We start from the raw sequence: 27,580 nt of genomic DNA on the forward strand, positions 1-27,580 counted from the left end.
CACAGCAGTGTTCAGGTGTTCTGGAATTCAAGGGGAACTCGAGTTCTCTGGTTTCCCCCTGGAAATTTCCCTTTCACCATAACAGACACCAGCAACTGCCAGTCAGTTCTCCCCGCTCATTACAGGCCTCCCAACTGAATCTTCTGGAATGCTACTGCAACCACCTGGCAAGTATTGTCCTCCTTGGGCCTCATCGCACATAACCTCAGATGCTACCAATCAACAATTACCTACATCCTTCCACCAAGTGTGGTCTATGGAGCAGCAGGGGCACTAGCATCACCTGAGCACTGCTGGGAAATACAGATTCTCGGGTTCCATTCCACACCAACGCAGATGAGGCTTAACAAGATCGCCGCCAGGTGAGTCATACCACAGTGAAGTTCAAAAAGCATTCACCTATACTACTTACATACAAAATCACACTTCTGCTACAAATGTTTCTAAGGTCGCAAGTGTCCGACTCCTGATTTGGACTCAGGGCATGATCTCGTGGTTCATGAGTTCCAGCCCCAAATCAGACCCCGTGCTAATAGCACAGACCCTGCTTACGAGTCTCTCCCTCCCTTTCTCTCTACCCCTCCCCTGTTCATGCTCTCTCTCCCAAAACAAATAAAACTTAAAAAAAAAAATCATAAAAAGCCCTTCAAGGTATCAACAAAGGTCCTCCTAAAAAAGGAATATATGGGCAAAACGAGTTTTAAGGATGTTGCTTATTTCATTCTCTCTCCTAAAAGATGAACAAATGCACCTAAGCATATTGAAAATATTAAAGAACTCCTGCAGTAATCCAACATCTCTCAAACACATCTGACCAAGGAGTTTTTAAAATTTACTTGTTTTTATAAACATCTGTTACCATCTCTAATCACGTTTATTGCAGTACCTTAAAAAAGGGTGACCCAGAGAATAAACACCTCCATTCGAAAGTTACGAAGTGTGGACCTTACTTCTCTGGCTTGAATACCAATGACCTTTAAGTACATATATTAATCAAGTTCAGGTGTGATGTTGCCTCCTCCCTTCACGGTTGGGGAGGTCAAGCAGAGACCAGGCTTGGCCTTAAAGGCAGGATGTTATACAGCCAAGATGAACAAGAAGGGAAAGTGGCCAAACACCAGTTACCAAATAAAGAGGCCTGCGGGGCGCTTGGGTGGCTCAGTCCATTAAGCGTTCGACTTCAGCTCAGGTCATAATCTCGCGGTTGTCCAGTTCGAGCCCCCCACTGGGCTCTGTGCTGACAGCTTGGAGCCTTCTTCAGATTCTGTATCCCCCTCTCTCTGCCTCTCCCCTGCTCCCCTGTGATTCCTCCAAACTTTCTGGACACATTTTGCCTCTTCTCTTTACTATTTTTCACCATCTAAGAGGAAAAAGTCGCATGATTCCTATTTACCTGTATTCTGCTATATAATATCCAAAAGCAACTTCCAAGTTTTTTGTGTTAACTCTCCTCTTTCAGCATAATTACTGTAAGGGGTATTTATAAGGGGTTCCATTTTTAGAACTCCCTCAGTTTTTACTTTTAATCAAACTTCATCTTAAACACCTACAACTGCACTCTCTCTGCCTTCTATGTAAAATCGGGTAACAAAGTTATTATCTTCGCTAACTTTATTTTGCTCAGCTAGAGTCAATCACAACCCTAATTTTTGAAGAGCTCCCTTTCAAAGTATGTTAACACTGATAATCTGTTTCTAGATGAAAGATGGAAAGTTAGTAATGTGCCTTACATCCCAAAAGTAGGTGACTGAGGAATGAACTGACACAATGTGTATGAATGATCGAGGGGAGACCTTTTGTCAGGGTGTTTTTGCCACTCAGAAGGATTTTACAATCCTTGCTTATCTAAGCACAACACGCCCCCCAATTGCCTATGCTCCTATTCCTCCTCTGCCCATCTTTCTTCCCTCCCTTCCTACTCCAGGTACAAGATGAAATATTATGCAGCCATTACAAATTTTTATTTTATTTTATTTATTTTATTTTTTTACTTAGAGAGAGAGAGAGAGAGTGTGTGTGTCTAGAGGGAGAAGGAAAGAGAGAGAGGGAGAGAGAGAATATATCCCAAACAGGTGCCATGCTCCCAATGGAGTCCAACACGGGGCTCGATCCCATGATCCTGGGACCATGACATAAGCTTAATTAAAGAGTTGGACACTGAACTGACTGAGCCACCCAGGTGGCCCACAATTACAAACATTTGAAAGAATTTACAATACACGAAAGTATTTTGGTGAAAAGTGAAAAAAAAAAAAAGTAAAACTGAATAAATAGTATAAGGTCAAATACACTTAAAACCCAAATGGAAAGGAATATACAAATGTATACCCAATAGTAACATAACAGATTACTATCAGTGATAGAATTGTGTTTGTTTTCCCAAAGCTCCCATTTTGCTATATTCTTTATTACTTTTATAACCAGGGAAAAAAAGCTACTGTAAAAGGTAACACCTCCACTCATACCATTATGTTCCACCTCCAACCCTACAGGGACCAGGTTACACAGATGAAAATGCTGACTCTTTATACATAAAGGATTAAGAACATGTCTACAGTCAGAAAGAAATCCAAGCTTAAGTCAGCTCTAATATATTTATGGATTTGGGGAGAGTGAGATAAACCTCTAGGTAAAGAGCCAAGAAGACAAGACAAGGTTAAAGATACCAGTACGAAGGATGTTTTTACTCGTTTCCCCTCTGCTCAAGGACTCCACCATCTCTGCCTCCCCTAAAGAGAGGTGAGCAAGGGGGAGGCCCATGGAGGTGAGTAGAAGGAGGCCTCTATGATAGGAGACAGGGACAGTGAGAGACTGCAGTGGCAGAATCTCAAACAGCACAGCAAGACAAATGGGGCCGCCCTCCCGTTTCTAAATACCCTTGGTGGGTCTGCCCAAAGTTCCTATTCTGATAACATCAGTGTTCACAGTGTCTATTTTGTGGCCAATTTGCTCAAGTATTTGGGAGCACTTTCTCTTGCCATTAACTTCTGAATACTCAGGACTAACGACATCTAAAAGAAAATTCAGGATGTGAATCCCCCCAAATCAAATATTAGTAATTTGTGGGTTCCCAGTGTTTGGATTTTTTTTTTTTAATTTTTTTTTCAACGTTTTTTATTTATTTTTGGGACAGAGAGAGACAGAGCATGAACGGGGGAAGGGCAGAGAGAGAGGGAGACACAGAATCGGAAACAGGCTCCAGGCTCTGAGCCATCAGCCCAGAGCCCGACGCGGGGCTCGAACTCAGGGACCGTGAGATCGTTACCTGGCTGAAGTCGGACGCTTAACCGACTGCGCCACCCAGGCGCCCCCCCCCCCCCCCGTGTTTGGATTTGTCTGTACACAGCCAGGTTAAAGATCAGCTTCCAAGGAAAAAATGTGAGATACATCATGCATTATGATATGACAGCAACATTTAATATGTGATATGAAGCCACATGGTCAATGTAGTTTCTAGTAAAATCTAAGCTCCTCTGTCCCAGAGAATAGGTACTACTCTCAGATATGCAAACTGTACGTTAATTTTTTAATTAGCTGTGATCCTCATATATAGAACACTTTTCATCAGAGCCATAAGCAAGAAGTTAAGTTTTAGTCCTGGCCTCATGGTCTGCATTGTCCATCACACTCCTTCCCAAGTCCTCAGGGACACCTCTCCAGTTTGATACAAGCTAGTGTCACTGAGCATTGACTCAGACCTCAGCACATAGGGGCAAAGCTCTCAACCCCTGGTAGGAAAATGGGTTTTATTTTTTTATTTTTTTTTTAATGTTTATTTATTTTGGGGACAGAGAGAGACAGAGCATGAATGGGGGAGGGGCAGAGAGAGAGGGAGACACAGAATCGGAAGCAGGCTCCAGGCTCTGAGCCATCAGCCCAGAGCCCGACGCGGGGCTCGAACTCACGGACTGCGAGATTGTGACCTGGCTGAAGTCGGACGCTTAACCGACTGCGCCACCCAGGCGCCCCGGAAAATGGGTTTTAAAGAGCCTTCAGGTGGTTTTTCACATAGATCTTTCACTAAAGGTAAAATTAAATTACAAAGATAGTTATGTTTACAGCAGTTCCTAAGTTAGAATGAAAACTATTTGAAAACTCATGGATGGCTATAAAATGGAATTAGACCAAAATCTTTGCAAAAGAACACAAAATTAACACTATGAGCTACGCCCCCTCTTCAGGGTAGGAGTCCTGCAGACGCTTGCTATTTCTACACCATTTTGAAGTTGATACACTGTGTCCCCTGGAATAAAAGACCAAGACTTGTTTAAAAATAGTTACAGGAACTACTGAGTTGACCAAGAACTTACAAGAAAGAAGGAGTACATTCAGTAGTGAGCAAGTAACCAAGATTTTCCTTCTATTACATCTCAAAAGCCATGAAATAGAAAACATTTGTTTAGACTAAAGTATTGTTAAAATCCTAGAGTAAAAGCAGACTTATAATAAAGCTTTTCTACTCTCTGGCATTAAACTCATATATGATTCTGGAGATTCGTTGCACAACAATGTGAATGTGCTTAACACTACTGAATACTTAAAAAATGTTAAGACGCTTCATGTTATGTGTATTTTACCACAATTAAATATTTCAAAACATTAAGCCATATTTGATAGATTCTAAAATTCCAAATTTACTTAAAACTAATCATCTCCAAAATGAAGTACATAAACACATAACAAAAGCCATACATACTATCCAGGTTGATGGTTCCCTTCCAGGTCACTCTGGCTTTGCCTGCACGCCCCATGCCATGTGGAGGTTTAGCCTTGTCAAACCTAAGTCTTAATTTCAATGATGGTTTAAATGGCAACGTTGGAAATGTAATCACAAGCAAAGGAAGCTCCAGGAGTTAATTAACGCAAGTGTATGCCCATGTTTTTTTCTTACAATTATATTTAAATACAGCACAGGAGTCATATTAATAAAGCCTCACACATGAAGGTAAAATGAGGACCGTTCCACCTACAGAGTACAGAACTTTGCTCTTTCCTGGCGAAGCTCACCCACATCTCTGTAGTCAACATTCAACGCTATCAAAAGGTGTTCAAAAGGCGATCCCCCATTTCTCATTACTGGCTATATTTGACACACATGGAGAAACTTATTTTGAAAGCTCTTCGATTACAAATTAATGCCGTGACTCATGGCAGGCAATTCCTTTCACGTAGCTCTCACCGAATGCATCACAAGCTGGACAACAAATGCCTCGACACAACCACAGTCCTATTAAGCATCAGGTGATTCATTAAATCTTGAACCACCTTCTCTCTGGCTTTCTCACACTCTTCTATGCCTGTGGGAGCAACCAACCCACTATAAGGAGAGTAGAGACACAAGTGGAAGAGGCTGTGACTGGTTTTTCAGACCACCGCCTTTCAAACTGTTTTGACTGCCACCCATATATGTATACATGTGTACAACTGAAACAAAACACTTTTATTCACTCTCTTATACTGCCTGCCAAAGGAGATAAACTCTGAGCCTGTTATTTTATATACATTCATTAGAAATATTCGGGGCACCTGGGTGGCGCAGTCGGTTGAGCGTCCGACTTCAGCCAGGTCACGATCTCGCGATCCGTGAGTTCGAGCCCCGCGTCAGGCTCTGGGCTGATGGCTGGGAGCCTGGAGCCTGTTTCCGATTCTGCGTCTCCCTCTCTCTCTGCCCCTCCCCCGTTCATGCTCTGTCTCTCTCTGTCCCAAAAATAAATGAACGTTGAAAAAAAAAAAAAGAAATATTAATGTATATTTTGTATACATTCATAAGAAATATTATGATTCTACAATTCTCATGTTAAGTTGCCAATGAAAAAACCTGCACTTTTTTTAGCCACTTGAATCTTCAAACTATTCAGCAGATAAATACTTAAGTACTTACATATTTATATATTCAAAATCAGGCCGAACTGCAGACTATATACCCAGATATTACATGTGTGTTTATGTGGAGACAGAGAAAGAGACTAACCAACTAACCTTGGAGCCCCAAACAGCATATTCAACACACAAGATACATTAAATCATTTATTTTTTTTAAAGTAAAGCTTCTCTATAACCAATAAATATTACAAGTTAGTTCTCTATAAGCAGACCATACTCTAACACTCTTTTTTAATGTTTATTTATTTATTTTGAGACAGTGAGAGGGAGTGAGCATGAGTGGAGGAGGGGCAGAGAGAGAAAGAGAGAGTGAGAGGTAGGGAGAGAGAAGGAGAATCCTAATCAGGCTCCACACAGTCTTCGCAGAGCCTGATTCAGGGCTCGAACTCACAAACCGTGACATCATGACCTTAATTGAAATGAAGAGTCAGAAGATTAACCGACTGAGCCACCCAGGTGCCCCTGGAATAAACCAACACTCTTAACTTCTTACTTAAGGGAAAGACTATTTCAACAAAAGAACGGATAATGTAATTTTCTTTGCACCAAACTGAAAAGGGAAAACAATATGTATTGTAGACATCTGTTCTTTTAAAAATAATTATTAGTATTACCAATATTAAATAATAAATAACAAGTCAATTACTAAATATTACTATGCTTAAATATTAATGTAACATTTTTAAAAGGAGGGCTGTAAATACCTTCATAGAGGTAGGATGGTTTATCTTCTACAAGAGCTTCCATTTTGGCTGTTTCTCATTTAACAAAATAACACAAGGAAAGACTAAAGCAGATATTAGTAATGATCATGAAAACATAGTATCAAAAAGAAAAAGCAAAGTGGTAGAAAAAATTTACTATACTATCTATTCCTAACGGTAGTAAAGTAAAACTAAAGTCCCACAGGTACAGACTATGATCATTACGTCTTCTGTTGTGAATAATGTTCCAGAATTGAGTTTCTGAGGGAACCACAAAGAATCAAAGCAAAGCCCTGAACAAAGGTTGGCAGTTTGTGATAAGGGAAAAGCCAGTTGGAGCAAAGAACAGGTTGTGGGCATGGAAGGAAAGTCTGTAACCTAGAGAGCAACCTGGCATTATGTTTAGCAGTTAAATGCCAATACATATACACGTACACACACATTCCATTAAAAATACTTATCAGACATTCATATATGTTTATTATTTATCAGTCACCGTTTCAAGCACTTTTTACAAACATTAATACATTTATTACTCATAACTATCCTTGGGAGCACAGAACGGTGATGTAACTTGCCTGCAGTCATTCAGTTGGTGAGTGGCAGAGAAACCAGCCTGGTTGGATTCAATGCTTTTCATCCTTACATCCATGGCTTCTCTATAAATGTCTTGGGGCCCTGCCGCTTTTGAAACCTACCTCTCCAGTCTTCCAATAATTCTGCAGGCAGACCAGCACTCCAACGTCCTTCTAGTAATTTCAGAGTTGGTTTCTCTTGTTTGCAATCAAGACCCTTGACTGACTCAGCCCTAAATCCAGTTATAGAGACAAGCTTATGTGAACACAAAAGCCTTCACTGTACTCTGGCCCACTAACAAGTCAATTACCTGAGGAACACGGAAGGGGGCGGGGTGCATATTTGTCATGTAAATGAGCCAAATCCTCACCTTACAGGGTAGGAAGCGACAGCCTTGGTGAAATTCAGGAAAGGGAGAAACAGGGGTGTTTGTTATTGTCAATTTTAAGCAGAAGGAGGTGCATTTCATGTGTAGAGCTACAGAACTTCACAATTCTCTACCTGAGTCCACTGTGAAAAGCAGCTGTGAGTATCTTCGGGCCACAATTCCCTGGGCTTCACACACAGAAACTTAAGAACTGGAAGAAGTCAGGACTGATTAAAGGAGACAAACACTCCCCTTTATAACCAGTCAGCTGCCTCTCTCCCCACATGGACTATCATCTTCTGCCTTATCTCCCCCGCCTAACCCAAGGTTGGGTGTGAGGGCAGCTGGCACAAAGCTCTTCTGGCTTTGAAGGCGGAGCCCTGGCACTGAGCAGATGCAGCCTAAGGACAAGGTGTTGGGGGGGAGGGAACGTGGCAGGGGGACATCTTTCCATTTGCCCGGAGGCCATAAGGTAGCACCTGCTCTGACAGGACCACGAGAATGGGAGCAGACTGCCATTCAGTTCTTCCCTGAACCAACCAACAAACTTCAAAAAATGTCCTAAAGACAAATACTATCCTTTGTCGTTGGAAAAGCATCCCCTTTCTTTTTCCTCTACAGGTCACTCACCTACACAGAGACAATTTTTCATCCAAGCAGGCCAGCGTGCATGTATGCTCTCTTTTTCTCCCTCTCTTAACTTCTGAAATAAGAGTCTTGGGAACCTAAGAGATCTTATGTATAGAATACAGATATACATTGGTCATATTTCTGACAGAGTTCTATTCCTCTCGAAACCAGGAATTTATTTTGAATTCTTGCTGATTTTAGCTGCCCATGAAAACAGAAAGGAAATCACTAGATCCTAGCCCCTGTCCTCCCCACTCTTAGACTTCTCATCCCCAAATCTCTGTGTCATGTCAGGCTCTAGCCTCTGTCACCTGGCCTACAGCCCCCTACGTGGCTCCCCTGCCTTCAACCTCTCCTTCCTCCATTCTGCACACCACCCACTTCCACTGATCTCTCTAAAGAAATGCTTTTATCAACTGACAGTGACTGCCACCTTCCATCTGTTAGATCGTGTCTACCGATAGTCTCAACTTAATTCTGTCCCCAAAACCCACACATGTATTGTATGAAGTAGTTCACAAACGTTAACGTGAGGCACCCATAAGGACAAGGCAGTTTTCTATAAAACTTTATTTATTTAATTATGATGAGCAGTCCTTTAATAGAGGGTTGTGTCATTTTTTTCTTTTGTGTTAAAATGTCTTTCTCTTACAAAATGTAAGACCTATTGAATTTTCTTGTGCCCTTACTTGGCAAAATGAAAGTATGAAGTCATAAGTTAGTTCTCAATTTTTATTTTATTTTTTTTAAAAATTTAAATGTTCACCTACTTTTGAGAGAGAGAGAGACAGAGTGTGAGCAAGAGAGGGTCAGAGAGAGAGGGAGACACAGAATCCGAAGCAGGCTCCAGGCTCCAAGCTGTCAGTACAGAGCCCGATGTAGGACTCGAACCCACGTACCACAAGATCATGACCTGAGCTGGAGTCAGACGCTTAACCAACTGAGCCACCCAGGTGGCTTATTTTATTTCTTTAGAGGTCAATCTTTGTGACATTTTACTTGTTCTTAATTTGCTTTATTTGACTACATTTGACACACAATGTACATTAGTTTCAAGTGTGCAACATAGTGATTCATTTTCTCTATACCTTACACTAGGCTTACCATTCTTTTAAAAAAAATTTTTTTACAAAGAAATTAAACACAAAGTCTTGAAACCTCTATAGTATAGAGGTTTCCCTGAACATTTTCCATTGCTGATAACAAGGTTAATACAAAGACAAACTCAAGATCACCTATCATCTTCCCTCAATTTATAAGTCCAACCCTTTAAGCCTGCACCTGGCTCTGGCCAGACATATTCCTCAATGTCCCAATCACATGCCATGCTCCCTTCTGCCCTGACTTGTCCTACTCTCTTCCCTACCTATTATTCTTACTAACTAGTTAATCCTCAAATCCTACCTCTACCAAGTAGTTTCCTTATATCTTGCTAATCAAGCTCAATCTCCTTTCTCCTCATAGTATATATCATCTAAACCAATTATTCTTAAATGAGCCATCACGACACCTTTTACTTAGTTGCTATGTGCCATGGGAACTTTATTATTAGTAAGAGACGTACTGAGGCTTATGAATAATTTTTTTTTAATCAAAGCACATTGGTTTTCCCAATATACTTTCCTGAGTGGGTGAACCAAAGGTGAAAAGCAACCTCATGTATAGCTTGGTGAGATTCCTATGAGAAAAACAATCCAGCATTTGTTGACCAAAAATTCAACATACTGCTGGAATGGTCAAGCAGATGAGCACCACCATCACGCGTCATGTGTCTCACGACAGAAGAAAAATCTGAGAGCCACTGGACTCAACCAAGCAACATCATGGAAAAGCTACTTATGAAAGTTCATGACACAGACAAATCTTACGTCCTGGCATGTCACACTTAAAAACAGTAACCTTCTTGAGTTCAGGATTCCCATTCAATATCTACATGTATTAGGCACTCCAAATCTTGCTAAATTTAATTAAATATTACAAGCAGAATCAAACAAATTTCTCCACCAAACTATGAGCTCCTTAAATGAGCCTTGCTCTTGCTCCCTAGGGAAAGGTAGCTGGCACATTATAAAATTGAATTTAAAAGTGCTCATCGTTTACAGGAGGAAATTCATGTAAGTATACAACTTCGTGAACAGTTGAGAGGAGTTCTAATGGAAACCTCCACCATGCGTTTAACCAGTATTATTGAGAACCTACTATGCTCCAGGCAGTAGTCTGATCGAAAATACAACCGTGTACGAAACAGGCAATAATCCTTGCCCTCGGGTAGCTTAAATACTTGCGGAGGAAGATGACCATAGACAAAACAAATAAGCTAATTGTCAATTATTTATGTTATAAGGTGGAATAGGAAGGGGACATGGGAAGGAGACAGATGCTGCAATTCTAAATAGGGTGGCCAAGGGGCTTCAAGAGAATGGTCTTTGAGCAAAGACTTGAAGCAGGTGAACGGTTATCTGAAAAGTGGGTTCAGACAGAGAAACCTGCAGGTGCAAAGGCCTTGAGGTGGGGGCTGCCCGGTGTGATGGAGGATCCCCAAGAAGGCCAGGAGGCCTAATGCAGCGAAGGAGGGTAAGAATTCGACTTTCTGAAGATCCGAGGATGAGATTCTTCTTTTGTCTATGAAGCAAACTCTTTGCACTCTTAACACACCACTCACATTTATCTCTAATGTAAAATATGTCAGAATCTCTAGGCAAATCAAAGTACTGTATATGCAACCTCTGTTGCCTAATAACTAACCTTGTTAGTTGACACTTGCCTTTATTCCTTTCACACTGTGACGGCAAGTTTAATGTTTGACATCAAAGAACTGTCAGCAGCATAATTGCTCAGTAAAAGAAGTTTTTGTTAAGTCTTCATTGCAAGGATACCTTTGTGTTGCATTTCATATGAACTAGCAGATCTATTCTACAGCTGACGGCTTTCATTTCTTCTTTGAGGTTCTTACAGAAAAAGAAAGTCTATTTCCTAGAGCTGTATCCCAAATTATTAGTTTAGATGTTATACAGCACATAAAATAAAATCAGAAGCCGCCCTTACCAAGGCAATGTAGATCTAAACCTGGCAAGTGACAAACCCCAGCCCTTACGTCACCTCCACTCTGACGTTTTCCTCTCATCTCCAGGCTCAGGGAGGTGGGTTCTCTTCCTTTGTGTCCCCAGGTGATTTCTGTTCTATCATAGCAGTTATGATGCTATGTATTTTATAATTTGTCCAGTTCTGTAAAACTAGATTATAATACTATTAACATGTTTATCTCCCTTGCTGGACTTAAGACTGGGATCATGGTTGTATTCACTTCTGTATTCTCAGCTTCTGATGTCCAAGGTAGATGTTACTAATATTGACTCTTCTCTTCTTCTTCAAAGCTCCCAGGAAGAGGATACTTCCCCAGGAAGCAGTAGGACTTGCTCTGGCCAATGCAATATGAGCAGAAGTCACTTCAGGTGGAAGCACTTAAATGCCCATGTGAAATTTCCCACTCTTTCCTCACATGTTGTAGTCACTGTGGAGGGTGATGACATAGAAATGTCCTAAGATGGAAGCAGGGCCACCACACAGAGGACAGCTATGCTGAAGAGCGCCCAGACACAAGAGGGCCTTTTTTTTTAATTTTTTAAAATCTTTTTTAAATTTATTTTGAGAGAGAGACAGAGTGTGAGCAGGGGAGGGGCAGAGAGGGAGACACAGGATCCAAAGCAGGCTCCAGGCTCTGAGCTGTCAGCACAGAGCCTGACACGGGGCTCGAACTCACGAACTGTGAGACCAAGACCTGAGCCGAAGTTGTACGCTTAACTGACTGAGCCACCCAGGCACCCCAAGAGGGTCTTTTTGTAAGCAAGATATAAACTCGGTTGTGTGAAGCCACACAGATTTTGGTGTATTTTTGTTACTGAGGCAAAACCTAGATCATCCTGACTGACACATCAGATAGTTCTGTATAATGCAGATTTTTAGAAGGAAGAAAAGTACCAGGAAATGCACAGTGGGGATGACAGCACTGGGTGGCAGTCTGGGATGGAATGAGCAGGTGCTACGTTACAAGAAGCTGCCTGCAGTGAAAGAACAATTAACAAAATCATTAATCCACTATACTTTGTCTTCTGTCTAGCCATGTACTCCCAAAGCTAATTGCTTACATAGAAGCTTCTACAATTTAAAAAATTTTCTTAATGTTTATTTATATTTGAGAGAGAGAGAGAGAGAGAGACAGAGAGAGAGAGAGAGAGAGAGACCAAGCATGAGTGCGTGGGGAGGTGGGGGGCAGAGAAAGAGGGAGACAGAATCTGAAGTAGGCTCTGGGCTCTGAGCTGTCAGCACAGAGCCCAATGTGGGGATCAAACTCAACAAGCCATGAGATCATGCCCTGAGCTGAAGTCGGACACTTAACTGACTGAGCCACTCAGGCGCCCAGAACCTTCTACATTTATGACATTTATGACAGAAATGAAACTGATACTGAATTTCACAACCTTACTTCCTACCAGACCAATACCTTCTCATATACATCTGTGGACTAAACCAGAAGTCCCTATTTAAAGGATGTAGTTTTGAAAATGTAATGCTAATCAGCAATCAATACAGTTACAAATTCTTCATCCCATAATGTATACCAGTTAGATAGTGGTTACATTGCAAAAGTTCTACTTCTTTTGGGGTGGAGAGGTTGGGGAGAGGAGAGAAGGAGTAAAGGAAGGAGGAGGAGGGAATAAATCCTGTAAATCATCTTTAAAAAAATGTCAAAGGAGGTTGTATGAGGGCTTCCTGGAGAGTTTTAACATAATTCTCTTCAACATGCAAAAGTGGGCTGAATCACCCCCAAGTCCTGAGAAGAGCACCCTCTTCCATAGGAAAGAGCCCTCAGCTGAAGCCAGGTAAACAGTAAAGGATGAAGAAACAGGGCTGTGCAATGAAGCAAGGAAAGCAAACAATAGGATGAGCTGGTTCATAGAAGACGTTCTGGGCAAACAGCCCACCCGCAAAGCCTTAAAGGAACAAAGGTTGGGAGGGGAGGAGAAGAAGAAGCCACGGATGGTAAAGCCAAAGGAAACCAGACCCAAAGGATGGCTCATTCCAAGGGAAGTGAGTAAGGAGATGAGTCTTCAAAAAACCAGGAGAAAGGCTAACCAGAGATTTCTTGGGGCCAAACGAGGGGAGAAGATACTAAGAAAAGGAAACGCTCCTTCCCCAGTGAGGGGGATTGGGCAGACTCAGGCTCTAGACTGAGGTGGAAACAAGTGTTGGGGACTAGAAAGCCTGCCTGACTGGGCCCCAGCCAGCCCACTCCTCCAAATTGAGCTCCTCTCTGCTCCCTAAACAGGATCTGAACTCCCTCACCAGGGTCATTTGCACTAGAACCCCTCTTACTCCCACTGGTCAGTTTGCACTAACAGGTGAACCAGGTAAGGCTCATACACTTCCACTTCTGGGCAGCCCTCACCTAGGGCTCCATCCCCTTCCTGGAATAGCAGGGTTCCCCTCCCCTGTGCTCAGCCACCAAGCCGCCAGAAAGGAGGGGAAATTGAGTAAAGACAAAGGGCTCATATGCCTTGAATCTGTGCCACAGTAGGTAACATGCGATGATTCATCATGATTTGCCCCAATTATAAGAGGTCACAGCCTGACTCCATCACATACCCATGTTTTCCAACACATAAATATATGAAAACCCAGAAAGAGAGGGGAAAAGTTCTAGAGTTAATTTTGCTTCAAAGAGAAATGTTTTTTTTTTCCTTCCTAAAAAAAATGTTAACGATAGAAAATTTGACATCAAGGACCTGTTTTGTCTCTAAATGTTTCATTTATTAAGACAAAGTATTTAGACATTAGTAGCACTCAACCTGTACTACCCCAAAACTATCTATCTATAGGGTATGAAACAGTTTTATCCTGAGGATAACATCTCGGTATAAAAGAACTGATAAACACACAGAATTGGTACGAGTTTGTATTGTAGTCCTGCTTCATGGTGAGGTGACTGTAGAAGACGACTTGGGTGAACACCAAAACCAGGAAAAATGGTTTTTATCTTATTGACACACCCACCCCTGGATCCCATGGGCACAGGAACTGAAGGTGTAATTATTCTATTCAACTGTTTGTTACTTTGTGAATGTAGTGTTCCCAGGCATTTCAGAACACGTTCAATATACTGCAACAAAATTAACCAAGATCAAAGTACCACATAAAGGTCTTGTAACTCCTATGTATAGACTAGCAATGCTAAGAGTGTCTGGGAAAAAGGCAAGCACGGGGCGGGGCGGGGGGCGGATCCCAAAAAGAAAACTAAGGCAACTGTAGAGAAGGGATGCAAATCCCTCATGTAGAAGCTTCTCTGATTATCAACCCTAGCCATCCAAGTTTGTGCATAGGAATGATGCAGGAATGGCACTCAGTCACATTCTAGCACAATTTCTAGCTTCATACCAGGGACCTCTCAGGACCTTTTGTTAATCCCAGCATCACCTTAGAGGCCAGGCCCTGTCCCTGCCCTCCTTAGCCTTATCTTCCACCTAAACTTCAGGGGCTAGGCTGGATTCCTTGCCTCGGCTACTGCCAATGTCCACTCCACTCATGAAATTCTTCTCATCAGGACTATATCTTCTACTGTCACTCTTCCCAACACTGCCTTCCCTTGGCCTCCTATAGCAGTCAAGGGTCCTCTCAGAAAAGAGCCTATCAAAGATATGCAAGAAAGATTCAGAGACCCAAGAGGAGATGCTGCAGCACATAGGAGCTAGTAATGACAAGCCTTTAAAAGCCACAAGTGGGTGAGTCTAGGAAAAGACACAGGTACTACAAACTCTTTATGTTTCAAATATTCATCACTTCTTTTTGAACTGCCACTTTATAGAAACCAATAAGGGGCAGTTCCCAAAATTATTAATTCAATAAAATTCTCATAGTCATGGTCCTCCATCTTGATTTGTCCTTCTATCACGGCGGTGACAAACAGGAAACCAGGTAGACTCCTGCCTCAGTAATTTTCTGATTTTGAAGGTCACCAAACTTGTGCGGCCTTTAGACCAGTGCTACTAAGTGTGGCCCATGGACCAGCAGCATCACCTGGAGCTCAACAGAAATGCAGATTCTTGGGCCTCACCTGTAAGCTACTGAACAAAGTCTCTAAGTGTGGGGACCCTGGAATCTGTGTTTTCACAAGCCCTCCAGGGATCCTCAAGTACGCTAAAATTTTAGAAGTCTTTTAGTTTTAGGGAGCTAAAGATAAGGACCTTAGGAAATGCACAGATAATCTAACACCCTTGGACTAACCAGGAGTCCAGGATATAGAGCCCCTCACTCTTTTAACTTCCTTACTATGACCTTCATTAAGACAGCAATGTTTGAGCCTCAGTTCTTCCACTTAATGGCCATCAATATGACCAGTAAGACCTCTTTCAGTTTTTCAAAGGGATTTTCAAAGGGACCTTGGACTCCCTCAGATCTGTCACTTCAGACAATGATGATGATGTTGACGATGATGATGGCAATGACAACAGAAGCAGCTATTTCTCTGCATAACTACCTCTGTCTTAATCGCCTTCACATATTAATTTACTTAGTCTCACCACCCTATCTTTGCTTCACAGATGATGAGATTGTGGTATATTAAAAAACTCCGTAACTTGCCTTCAAATCTATATAAGAAAAAAATACTTTATTCCAGAGTTATGAAAACATTAAAATAAGAATGTATGTGAAAGTACTTTGTAAATGTAAATCATTATGTAAAAGACAGCAGAGTGAACAGCCAACTACTAATGAACTGATTTTTTTTTTTTTTTAAGCTCAAAACTCATGAGATACTCAAGGTAGATTAAAATATGACTAGGCTGCTTTTTTTAAAAGGAGTTATGTGACAAGAGGAATAGGAAATTTGAATGCGTCAATGGGCACTATTTGAATATTTGTGATAAATTTAAAATAGTAGAGGAAAATAAATATTGATGTCAATTTGAGGCGAAGAAACAGCTTTCAGTGAGAATAAGAAATAGCAACAAACCTCTTATCTAAAAGAAGATAAGGCTACCTGGTAAGATCTCCCAGGACACAAGGGCTGGCTGTCAAGTTCTCTTCTGACACCTCTCACAGAATTCTGTTTATGGCCAAATAATTTAATCTTCTAGAAACAGATTTATAGATATGTTCTTTCTACTCTTTTCATATGACAGATTCTTAATTTAATCAGATTCTTCCTGCAGTTCAAATGCTCTTTCTACTAATGCATTATCTTCCCCCTCAACAACTCAAGGGATGTGGTGAATATTAATGACCCCTCTTTCCATTTGTCTAAGATAAGTCCCAAAGTGCTCCGGGGTTGAGGCTGCATCTCAAGAGAGAAACACCACTTCTCAGACCTTGGGGACACAAGGAGCAAGAAATGAAAATCGGACCTCTATCCCACTATCGCTTCTCACGACAGAGCAATGGTATTAGGGATAGAGACTCGGAAAGGTTATTTGTTATTCCATGTCACACAGTTGCCAAGTGAGAAACATATAGAAAAATATTTACTGTATTACAGCCAAATTCTGTTTTTTTAATTTATTTTTGAGAAAGAGAGAAAGTACAAGTGGGGGAGGAGCAGAGAGAGAGGGAAAGAGAGAGAATCCCAAGCAGGCTCCACACTGTCAGTGTGAAGCCAGATGCAGGGCTCAAACCCACTAACTCTGAGATCATAACCAGAGCCAAAGATGGACTCTTAACCAACTGATCCACCCAGATGCCCCCAAATTCTATTTTAATAGATTGAAACAGGCATAATACTTGCCCTAATTTCTAAAAGGTATCATCACACATCTTCCCTACTTTTTCTACAAAAGATTTCATACCTATATATAAATTCACAGCACAAAATCATTTGTGGTGTTTGTTCATTACAGTCAACATTTAGAGTGTTAGACCAAACAGCAGTGATAAGCTGTTCACTTCCCGCAATAGTAACACGCGAGAGTAAGACAAATTTACAGTCAGCACCAAAGGTGTAAGTGTTGGGCAATCACAAGTATTTGCATGTACACCTCAGAACAGCTGCAGGTAAATGATTTGACAAGGTCAAATTCAACTGGATGACAAGGCCACCAATGGGGCTGGAGTTTAAGTTGCCAGACCAGTTAGGAAAAAAATACGGGAAGACAACCAGCTGGATTGCAGAAGCCCTCTTTTCAGAACTCTTCAATTTAGTAAAGGTTTTCTCCATGGATAACACAAATAGTGCACAATGAAAGCATGTTGTAAGGGAGAAGCCAATGTCTCATGAACAAAGCAGACAAAATTTTAAGTTTAACTGACTCACAGAAGGTAAAATCAGCCAACTCTCTACACAAAGTAGTGACAAAGACAAGTCTACATCTACGATCATTTGGGTATATTCATAGTTTTTAGTTAAAAAAAAATAAATTTATATAAGATTAACTTTTAAATCTTACTGTTAAAAAACCTGTGAAGAAACCAATAAATTATATCATAAATTATATATCTGATTATATAATATAAACATTGTATACAATAAATTATAAATTGAATTTAAATATAATTTAAATTATACATTAAATTTAAATGCAATTTTAAAATAAGTTATATAACATTATATATGATGAATTATATATAATCATGCATAATATAAACTTATGTTTATGTTGCTATATAAATTATATAAATTATGTATAATATACAATATAAAATATACATATATGTAAAATTTCACGTAGAAGAATGTCAGTTTCTTCAATCTTCAACATTACTCTGAGGCTATTCGTGCTTTTTGTAGGAAAATTTTGAATTTATTCTCCTCTGACATTTAAATTGTTACCCAAGCAATATCAGTGTTCATATAAATTGTTAATATAATCTTAACTCACATTTTTCACACTTCATAAATAGACATGGTTGTGTTTATATGCACTGTTTTAAAGCTGTGATTTACTTTGATATTTCTACAAATAAACTATGAAGCTATATTTAAAAACTAAAACATAACTTACTATAGTTCCTTTATTCTAAGGTACCACAATTTTAAGACATATCATCAATTTAATAATAGCTTTACAGGGGAAAAGAAAAATCCCACTAAATGATCACACCAACTTTAATACACATCCCTATTTCTAAAGCCTTCAAACAAAAAAAGAGAGACCGTAATTAAGACAATAAATTATTTTATTTAGCGAGAGGACACAGCTGAATAGGTAGACCTCATAATATGGAGCCTGACTTCCTTGGTTCAAATCTTGGCTCCTCCACTCCTTGGGTGACCTCAGGCATCTTCCTTAGCCTCTCTGCACCTCATTTTGGGGAGTAGCAAAATCAATACCTTTGTGCCTCTCTGTTCCCCTCTTGGGGAAAAAACAAGACAAGGAGAGTGATCTGCCACACGTGTTGTTATGAGGATTAAATGGGTTAATGGTCTTAAAGTACTCCGAATAATCCCAACACCAAAAATGTGATAGGATTTGTTCAACAAAAATAGGTTATCACCACCACCACCACCTACCAGGGATCACTAAAGCATTTGCTACATTCACAGACAAATAATTTCTAATTCAACACACCGAAAAAATACATTAATTCAAGGAACTATTCAACTGACAACTGAATGAGGGCTTGATGCTATGCTAAAATGTTTAAAAGGAGTAAAGATAAAAACTAAAATAAGAGAACCATGGTTGTACCCTCCAGAACACAGAGTAGGGAAGGGCTTTTTAATTAGAGGGTCTGTGGACCAGGCTTCAAAATATCCATAAGCCCTCTGAAATGAGATGCAAAAATTACATCTGCATGTGCATTTTTCTGGGGTGCATCCTTTGATTCTTAAAAAGGTCTGGAATTAAAAAAAAAATTAAGAGTCATTTGCCTCAGGTAGTAACACCATATCAAAAGGTAAATATATCTAAGTTTAATTTTATTAATACACTTGTGTATTCTCAATGATTTTATTCAATTGTAAATGGATTCAGTTACTTTGACAGGTATGCATACTTCTCACTTCTTGAAGTATATTAAATAGCAAACAAGTTGCCATCAGGAACCCAAGTCCTGAGTTACAACAAACTCCTCCTTTTCTTATCTTCTAGAAACACCAGAAAAGGAAACTGCTTGCTTTATAAATGTCCAAGTGCGTTTGTACTATGGAGCTAGTCGGGCTTCCAAACCACCTGGGAAAACAACGGCTTCTGGGATGAGTCATGCCAAACCTTCTTTCTTGTACAATGGCTGGTATTGCTGAGAGATGAGGAAGAGCTGCTACCAAGCCATTGTCAACCTTGTGAATAATTAAAGACTGATCCTGGAAGCCATTACTGAAGACGCCGGAAAGAAAATGAGCTATGTTTTGTCCTGACTTGAAATGTCCTATACATCTACAGTTTCAATATACCACAGGCTATAATTATGTCAAAATCTTAGACAACATGGCATTGAGGAAAGGCCATAGATTTTGGAATCAGACAATCTTGGGTTCCATTCTGCCTCTACTACTTTCTAGCTAAGTGGCCATGGGAAAGTTACTTAACCTCTCTGGACTATAGTTTCCTCATAGGTGAAAACACTTCCTCCGTTTAAGAGACTATTGAAGTTTAATCTGATAAAGATGTGCCAGTATTCACAGCGGTGTCTGCAGACCATCCCTTTTCCACACCCATTTATGAATAATTTATCACAATAACAACTCACCACAAAAAATTAAGTCATTGATTTCAACTATTTTGCTTTTGCATGAAACTTTCTAACTTCTCACAAACTACTTCCAGATTGCATACCATTACTGGGATTATCAGTGTTCCTAATAAAGGTTGTTATGCAACATTAAGGCAAAAAAAAAAAAAATCACAAGTACTCAAAGTCATCACCAGTGACTTATCTCCCACCTTTCCATCTATTTTCAGCTACACAAGTTACCAATTACTGCCAAGTCAATTTAAGAAACAGTGCAAATGTGAAGCTGAGGATATTTTGTTATGGTACCAGTATTTAGATAACACCTAAGATATTCACTAAATGTTAGGATATCATGTTTTTAAAAAACATGGAATCTGACATTGCATGCGAAAGCAAAAAATTTTTGTTACTAGACTCCTATAAATGTCTATGAATGTCGATTTGTCCAGAATAAGCATCCGGCTGGGGAAGGAAAAATTTAAGTTCCAACATACCCCAAATTTTCCATACATTGTCTCTATTCTCTGAAAACCTGGTCCATGATACGCATCATTCTAGAGGAAGAACGGAGGCTTGGAGAGCTCCAAGAATAACTCACGGAAGGCTACAAAATGATGGCACTGAAATCCAAACCCAGCTTCTGAAGCCATTGCGCATGTTCTTTCCTTGGGATCTAATTTTGCAACCGAAGCCAATGCCAGGGGTCAGAGGAGAGAGAAAGGAAGTAAATAGGGCATTAACTTGTCATTGAGGTCCTTTACTAGAATTTACATGAAATTCAGGTAGAATAAATGAATCTATAATTTCTTTTTTTTTTTCATTTTTAGAGGTGGCATTTGTGGAGTTTCACTTTATTTGTAGCCATGTCCACACTGTTTTATATTATCAAGGTTCGAGCTGTAAGAAGTCAATGTTTCTCAAATAAGATCATCAAATGTCCCTCCTATCTGATCTGACTCACCTTCCCTGGAAAATGCATGCCTTCCTTAATGGCCCTTATCTCTGACAGGCTACCATAAGCAGATAAGAAAAGAGTAAGCGAGTGAATTCACAAATTTTTGTATTGGCCTTGATCAAGGTGGGCCTGGGTGATTAAAAGTGAACACTACTTTTAATTCTAGTCAATATTCGTAGCCATTCAACAATATTTCCCCTCCCTTCCTGCCCCCACACCCAGTACGTCTATCACAAGCCTCAGAGTGCTCAAAGAAAGAAAGATTAATGGCTGGCATTATCAACAGCATTTACTGACCACTCTCCGAGTTGTAAGGTAATATCAACAGGTACTGTAGGCTAATTAGTTTAAACTAAAATAGACCCTTTGTCCTCAGTGCATTTGAGGAAAACCAGAGAGACAATTCAGAGCAGGGACTATGGAACCAGACTGGCTAGGTTCAAACCTCCTTCAGCCCCCACATTCTTGGGCAAGTTACATCTATGTTCCAGTTTCCTCATCTGTAGAATGCAAACAATAGCAGCTAACTCACAGGCTTGTTATGAGGATTGAAATTTGTATCAGAACATGCATGGCACATAATTAAGTGCTATGAAATGTCAGCCACTGATTTTAATTTAAATACAAAGAACAAATTAAAATTACATGCTTTGCCTGTAAGGTGTGTGTACAAAAGGACTATAATTCAGGCATACTGGTACAACTTGAAGCAGTACATGTTTCTCAGTCAACAAGGTCTTATTTCCAGCAGAGGAGGGTGTTAAATCACACCTAAAACACTCCAGCTTGGACAAAGGAAATGGACTACTTGTTCCTTTTTTGAGAGGGAATCATCTGGGTCGAGACTCCAAATGAAAAGAGAGAACCTCATGCAGAGAGCCACTAGCTGTTCTTCCACTTTCCCAAGTTTCAAGAGCACCTGCCATGCCACAGGGACTCTGCCTGAGTGAGAAGAAATCAGCGGAGAGAAGTCTAATAATCCGAAGGCCGACTGTCACTGTTTGGTGAACAGTCAATTTGGCACAATTGGTGAATCATTCTGCCTGCTGTAAATGAAACAGATTCCAAGGAGATGAAAGAGGTAGAACGCTACAGAAAAGATCACAGCCGCCAAAGCCCGAAATAAGTCAGTCCCAGCAATTTGACAGTATATATAGAAAAACGGAATGGTAGTTACCAGCTATTTTATTAGAGGGAGAAAATGACAGTCTTAGAAGCAGCCTGATGAGAAGAATTTAAGAAGAAACAAAAACTTAAGATGGAAGGCCTAAAACCAAGGTAAAAAATACTGCAACCACTAAGAGAGGCAAAGGGTGGGGGGAACGAACAGCTGTCAACCAAAAATTAGAGCCCTTTGGGAAAATGGCTGATTTCAGATCTGAAGCAGGAAATGGACAAGGTAAGTTTAGCATATCTTGTGCCAGAAAGCAAGAAAGGTTATCAGAGACTACTGGGGCCTTGTAAAAAGTATACAACAGATAAAGACAAATTAAGGGTCAAAAAGAATATTGGCTGCAATGGACTGAAACAAATACATTGAGGTCCACAAGTTCTTAGCGACACTTAAAAAAGAAGAACTCATTGATTATCATGAGAGACTGTTAGGGCACCAAATCATTACTCAGAAAATTGATAAAAGGAAAAAAAAATGAGCTTTCCTTGTCTTCCCCACACAACTTGAATTTCGGGAAACCCATACAGCTTATGAGGGTTAAGTTCTTTACAGACAGAATACCAATTAATAAATGCAAGAGAAGTGATAGATTCAGATCATCACCCTTTTGTAATCTCTAATGAAATGGATCTAGGCTACAACCATCTATGGATGCTAAGATCATTAGGTGAAAGGGAAGTTGACTCTACCTGAACCCACTAATCAATCTTAACATCTCAGAGAGAGAGAGATTCAGACATCATGTGTCTTGTAATTATAATACAACAGATTTTACAAAGCACCACCTACGAAGGATGCTTGCCTTTGAATCTAAATGTAATCAGGCCTCTACATCCAACTACCATATTACAGGAGACATGGGGAGGAGAGAAACAAGCTAAATGACACCAGTGAGAAATTGGCCCAGAAAACAGATCATTCTACCAGATCTGTGCTCTTTCTCTCCATCAAATCAAAAAGAAGGGAAGGGGGACTATTATAAAATAAAATAGATTTAAAAACCTAACAACCTAACGTAATGTGTGGACTGTGTTTAGTTCCTGAGTCCAACAAATCATAAGTAAAAATACATCTTTCAGAATATGTGACTATGGGAATCATATTAGGAAATCACTGTTAATATATTTAGGTGAGAAAAAGGCATAAAAGTCTTTGGGTTTGTTTGTTTGTTTGGTCATTGTTTCAAGAAAAAAGAAGTCCTTATCAGAAATGTATACTGACACATTTATAAGTAAGATAACAGGATGTTTAGGATTTAGCTTAAAAATACACCATCCCTAGGGGTGCCTGGGTGGCTCAGTCAGTTGAAGGTCTGACTCTTGATTTCAGGTTAGGTCAGGATCTCACAGCTCATGAGTTCAAGGCCCACATCAGGCTCTGCACTGACAGCACAGAGCCTGCTTGGGATTCTCTCTCTCCCTCTCTTTCTGCCCTTCTCCCCCCAAAATAAATAAATAAACTTAATAATAAAATAAAATGGGCTAGCCCCCATGAGAAAACTGGGGAAGAGAAATAAATGAAACAAGACTGACAAAATGTTAATAACTGTTGAAGGCTGGGTATTTATCATACTATTTCTCATAATCTCCATTACACAATTTTTAAAAATGACTAAAGGGTTTTGGCGGGAATTCAAGCTGTGCCTTATTTTACTACTGATTTTAGGAGGTAGGTAGGGTCCTCCCACAAAGGAAAATTTAGACATTCTCCACTTAGCAGAGTCTTAATCAGTTGGTATTCAATATGATCGGAAATGACTGAACCAAGGAGCACAGGAGTTCTGCAATATTAATCAAATGTCAGCATAATTTTTCCCAGTAAGAGACAGCCTACCAGGCACCCGGGTTGGGCAACACAACCTACAAAGAGCTTACTTGATGACAGTTGATGTCAGATTGTCCAGATTTGTGAGGGCCCACGGCAACACAGACATGTACCACAGGTATTCCTAAATCAAATCTTGGTCAATACAGAAATTGCAAACTTTCTTACCAACTTGTGTAATACCTAGAACTGCCTTTTTAAAAATCCAGTGGTAATGAATTTGTGTTAATTTGTGCCTACAATCACTCAGCAGTAATCTGGAGGTACAGGCCATAGAATACAAAATTTTAAGCCCACCAAAGGATCTAAGCCATGATTTGTTCCATGAGCATCACTGCTTTAATTAAAGAGCTAACCAGATGACCCCAGATGCTCACAAGTCACTAACTGGTTTGGTACATATCTCCTCTGTTTTTCTCTTTCCTACATATACTTTCTGTTATGGACTGAATGTCTGTGTTCCTTCAAAATTCATATGTTGAAGCCGTACTCCCTACCATGATCGTATTTAGAGGTAGAGCCTTTGGGAGGTATTCAGAAGTAGACTAGGTCATGTGGGTGGAGCTTCCATGATGGAATTAGTAGACTTATAAGAAAAGGAAGAGAGAGACAGATCTCTCCTTCCATCCATGTACACAGAGGAATGGCCATGTGAGGGCACAGCAAGAAAGCAAGCCGGGAAGAGAGCTCTCACCAGAAACCAAATCTGCTGGCACCTTGATCTTGGACTATCCAGCCTCCAGAACGTGAGAAAATAAATTTCTGTTGTTTAAGCCACCCAGTCTATGGGATTTTGTTACAGCAGCCTGAACAGACTGATGCAGGTATGTAGTTCACCTGCTTTTTTTTTCTTTCAAATTCCGTCTTATCTCTTTGTTAGGGAAGGTTCCGAAATCACAATGATGGCTCCAAAGCCAAAGGAAGGGGAAATAGTTGAAAAGTATGGGTTTTCAACATGGGAAAATTTGACAATCTTTCCCCAGTAAGAAACTAGCCATGCACTTAGGAAATGTGTTTGGAATATCCAAAAGCAATACAGGATTGGGATCAAAGAAGGGTTAATGAAGTATATATTATTGGAAATAACCACATTCAGAATAATCACGAAGAGTAAATATATATGTTGGCAAGGCATACAACATCATCCCAGGCAACAAGAAACACAAGGCCTTATGCAGATGAACACACAGATCTATTTATACAGGAACCTTCAGCAATTCCCGTCACAGATTGCCTGGCTGCCCTCATGTCTTCAGTATTCTGTGCCATGAAAAAGTATCTGTCAAGGATAATAGGAACACGATTTGACCTACTTTTCCCTAGATTCCCGCAAAGTCTATAACTCTGGTTCTTGCATTTATTCAGCTACCACGTCTCTGGGACACATTTCCTTGCTTTCTTTGCAGACAATCCCGTATGTCCCACGTTAAGGTCACTTGTGGGCAATTCCTCGACTCCACTAGTCATGGACTTTAAGATGTCCTACATCCAGCTAGTCCTCTGAATATCCTACTGAGGTAGATCACATACAGATATCCCCTACACTAGAAGGAAAATGCTTTAGAAACAAGGAACACAACCTGGACAGGCTGAAGACCTACACCAATTCAGATCCTTCCTTGCCAAAGAAGCCACACCAAAACAAAATGTTTCTCCCCAACTCTCACGTTTCCACAAACCTGTCTTTGCAAGAGCTAAAAGTCTTCCAGTAAGGTCTCCTTTTAAAGCAGACAACCAAGATTCAGTTTATTACAGCACCACCACCCTCCTTCCCAAACTACACTGTTGCAGCTTCTCGGTAAAGCCTCCTTAACAGCGACAAATCCTAAAGAACTGAGTAGAACCTACCAAAGTTGCCCTAAAGCCCTGGTGGGCAGGGAAACCTCAGTAAGTCAGACCCTTGGCCTGAGGCCCCATCAGGGCCTCCTGAGTGGCTTGTGAAAGATCCCAGGAGAAAATCATCAGGCTGTCCTGCTTTTCTTAACTAACAAAACATGCCCGACCCGTTCAGGCCATTAAATGCACTTAGATGCACAACCAGGGACACTCCTTCACCAGGAAATCATATCTGAACACACCATCAGGAAGTCAATATTTAAGATTCTGAGGGGCGTGCACCCCTCTGCTCAAGGGGGCGTCACCAAATACTAAGTGCTGGAGTCTCCAGAACCCCGGAGATGGAAGCTCGCCCGAGGAACTTCCAACTCGTGTGCCTCCACCTCGCCGGTGGCTGTGGCTGCTGCCAGAGTCCCGATGCCCAGAGCTTGCCACGGTGCGTCCCAGACATGCTCACACGTCTCACACCTCCAGCAAACTGGGCTCCCATTTGTGGGGCCTGAGGCTTGCTGTCGGGACAGGGCTGGCCGACAGTTGGGTACGGGACACCTGCAGCTTCCCCTCAGGGGAGACGCCAACCGCCCTTCTTCCGGCGATGCCCACGGTCCGCCGCTCGGAATCCAGGTGCCCCTGGGTTAAGTCAGGTGCAACTAGGGAAAGGGGAAGCCGTCGCTCGCCGGGGGTCACCCCACGACCCCGTCGTCCCCGGACCCTGCACGAGGGCGCCCCTTCCGCCACCTCCCCAACTTCCAGATGTCCCCTCTGCGGCCCGGGAGGGTGGGCGCGGGCTCCACGTGCGCGCCGCCCGTGCCCACTGGGGCCCGGCCGGTCCGGGCCACTCACCCGGGCCCCGGCGGCGCTCCGCTTCCTCCGCAGCGTGAGCCCGCTCCGCAGCAGTGCCGGCAGGTCCCTCAGCCGCGGCCGTGGCGGCGCTGGCGGCTGCTCGCGCTCCTGCTCGCGGGCGCTGGGGCTGCGGCGCAGGGCGCCGTCCGCCGCCACCGCCGCCGCCGCCGCGGCCAGGGCCGGGCTCTCGCACGGCGGCTGCATCTTGACGGAGCCCACGGCCATCCTCATGCCCTGACGGCGGCTGTGGCGCCGGCAGCTCGTCTCCCCCGCGCTCGCCTCCGCGCGCCGTCCGCGCCTTCGCCAGGCAGCGAGAGGGCGCGACTGCGGCTCGGGCGCGGGGCGCGCTGCCAGCCGCTGCCCATTGGCGCGCGCCGCGGCCCCCGGCAGGCTCGGCCCCGCGCGCCTCCCCCTCCCCGCCCAGGTGCGCCGGGCCCCGCCCCGTCCCGCCCCCCTCACCCCTCCCTTCCCCCCCCCCCCCCCACCCCGCCCCGCGCCGCTCACCTCCGCCCGCCGCCTGGCCCCCCTCAGCCACTCCCCGAACCCTAGAGGAAGAGGGTGGGACACCTTGGGCACCCGCTCATCCACAGGTGCGGATTCCCAGAACCCTCCACCGAACCCACTCTACTGCCCATCCCACCCCCCCCCCCCATTCCCCTTAGGCTGAAAGGTCCCCCTTCACTGCCTTTTACCTAGCAGCCAGGGTTGATTTGGACTTCGGCCATGTGAACTGGGAAGTCTGGGACACTCCTCCCTCCTCCAGCCCCTCCTTGCTTTTTTCACAGCCTAGACCCAAATCATAATCGCCATTCCTCCAAACAGTTTTTGCTAAAGAACTTCAAAATAGGCTCTCTATTCTGCTACAAGTTAAACACCATTGCCCCCACACTGTCCTCTCTTGGGCACATTCATCACTGAAGAATAAAGGAGAAAACTTTTGTTGGCCATGATAGGTGTTTAGCAAATAGATGCAAGTCTGGTGACCTGAAGGTGAATCTCAGTTAACATGTTGGAACCTGACCTTCCCTGAAAGCCTGGTGCATGTGATGAGTGTGCTTGGTAAACTGCATAGGCCTACCATGGTGTGAATCACTGTTTACATCATTCCAGGAGCTAGGAATAGTAGA

At 41.9% G+C, this 27,580-nt stretch overlaps 1 protein-coding gene across 1 annotated transcript in view; it reads right to left on the bottom strand.

Moving 5' to 3' along the window:
* The window catches only part of RAPGEF5 (Rap guanine nucleotide exchange factor 5), a 227,518-nt gene extending 200,834 nt beyond the window's left edge, over positions 1-26,684 (bottom strand). Inside the window, 1 exon segment of the mRNA XM_030308087.1 lies at positions 26,454-26,684. Within this exon segment, the coding sequence (XP_030163947.1) occupies positions 26,454-26,684 (231 nt within the window).
* Positions 26,685-27,580: the final 896 nt, after the last annotated feature.

Source organism: Lynx canadensis, chromosome A2 (assembly GCF_007474595.2).
Source record: "Lynx canadensis isolate LIC74 chromosome A2, mLynCan4.pri.v2, whole genome shotgun sequence".
In the NCBI taxonomy this organism is placed as follows: Eukaryota; Metazoa; Chordata; class Mammalia; order Carnivora; family Felidae; genus Lynx; species Lynx canadensis.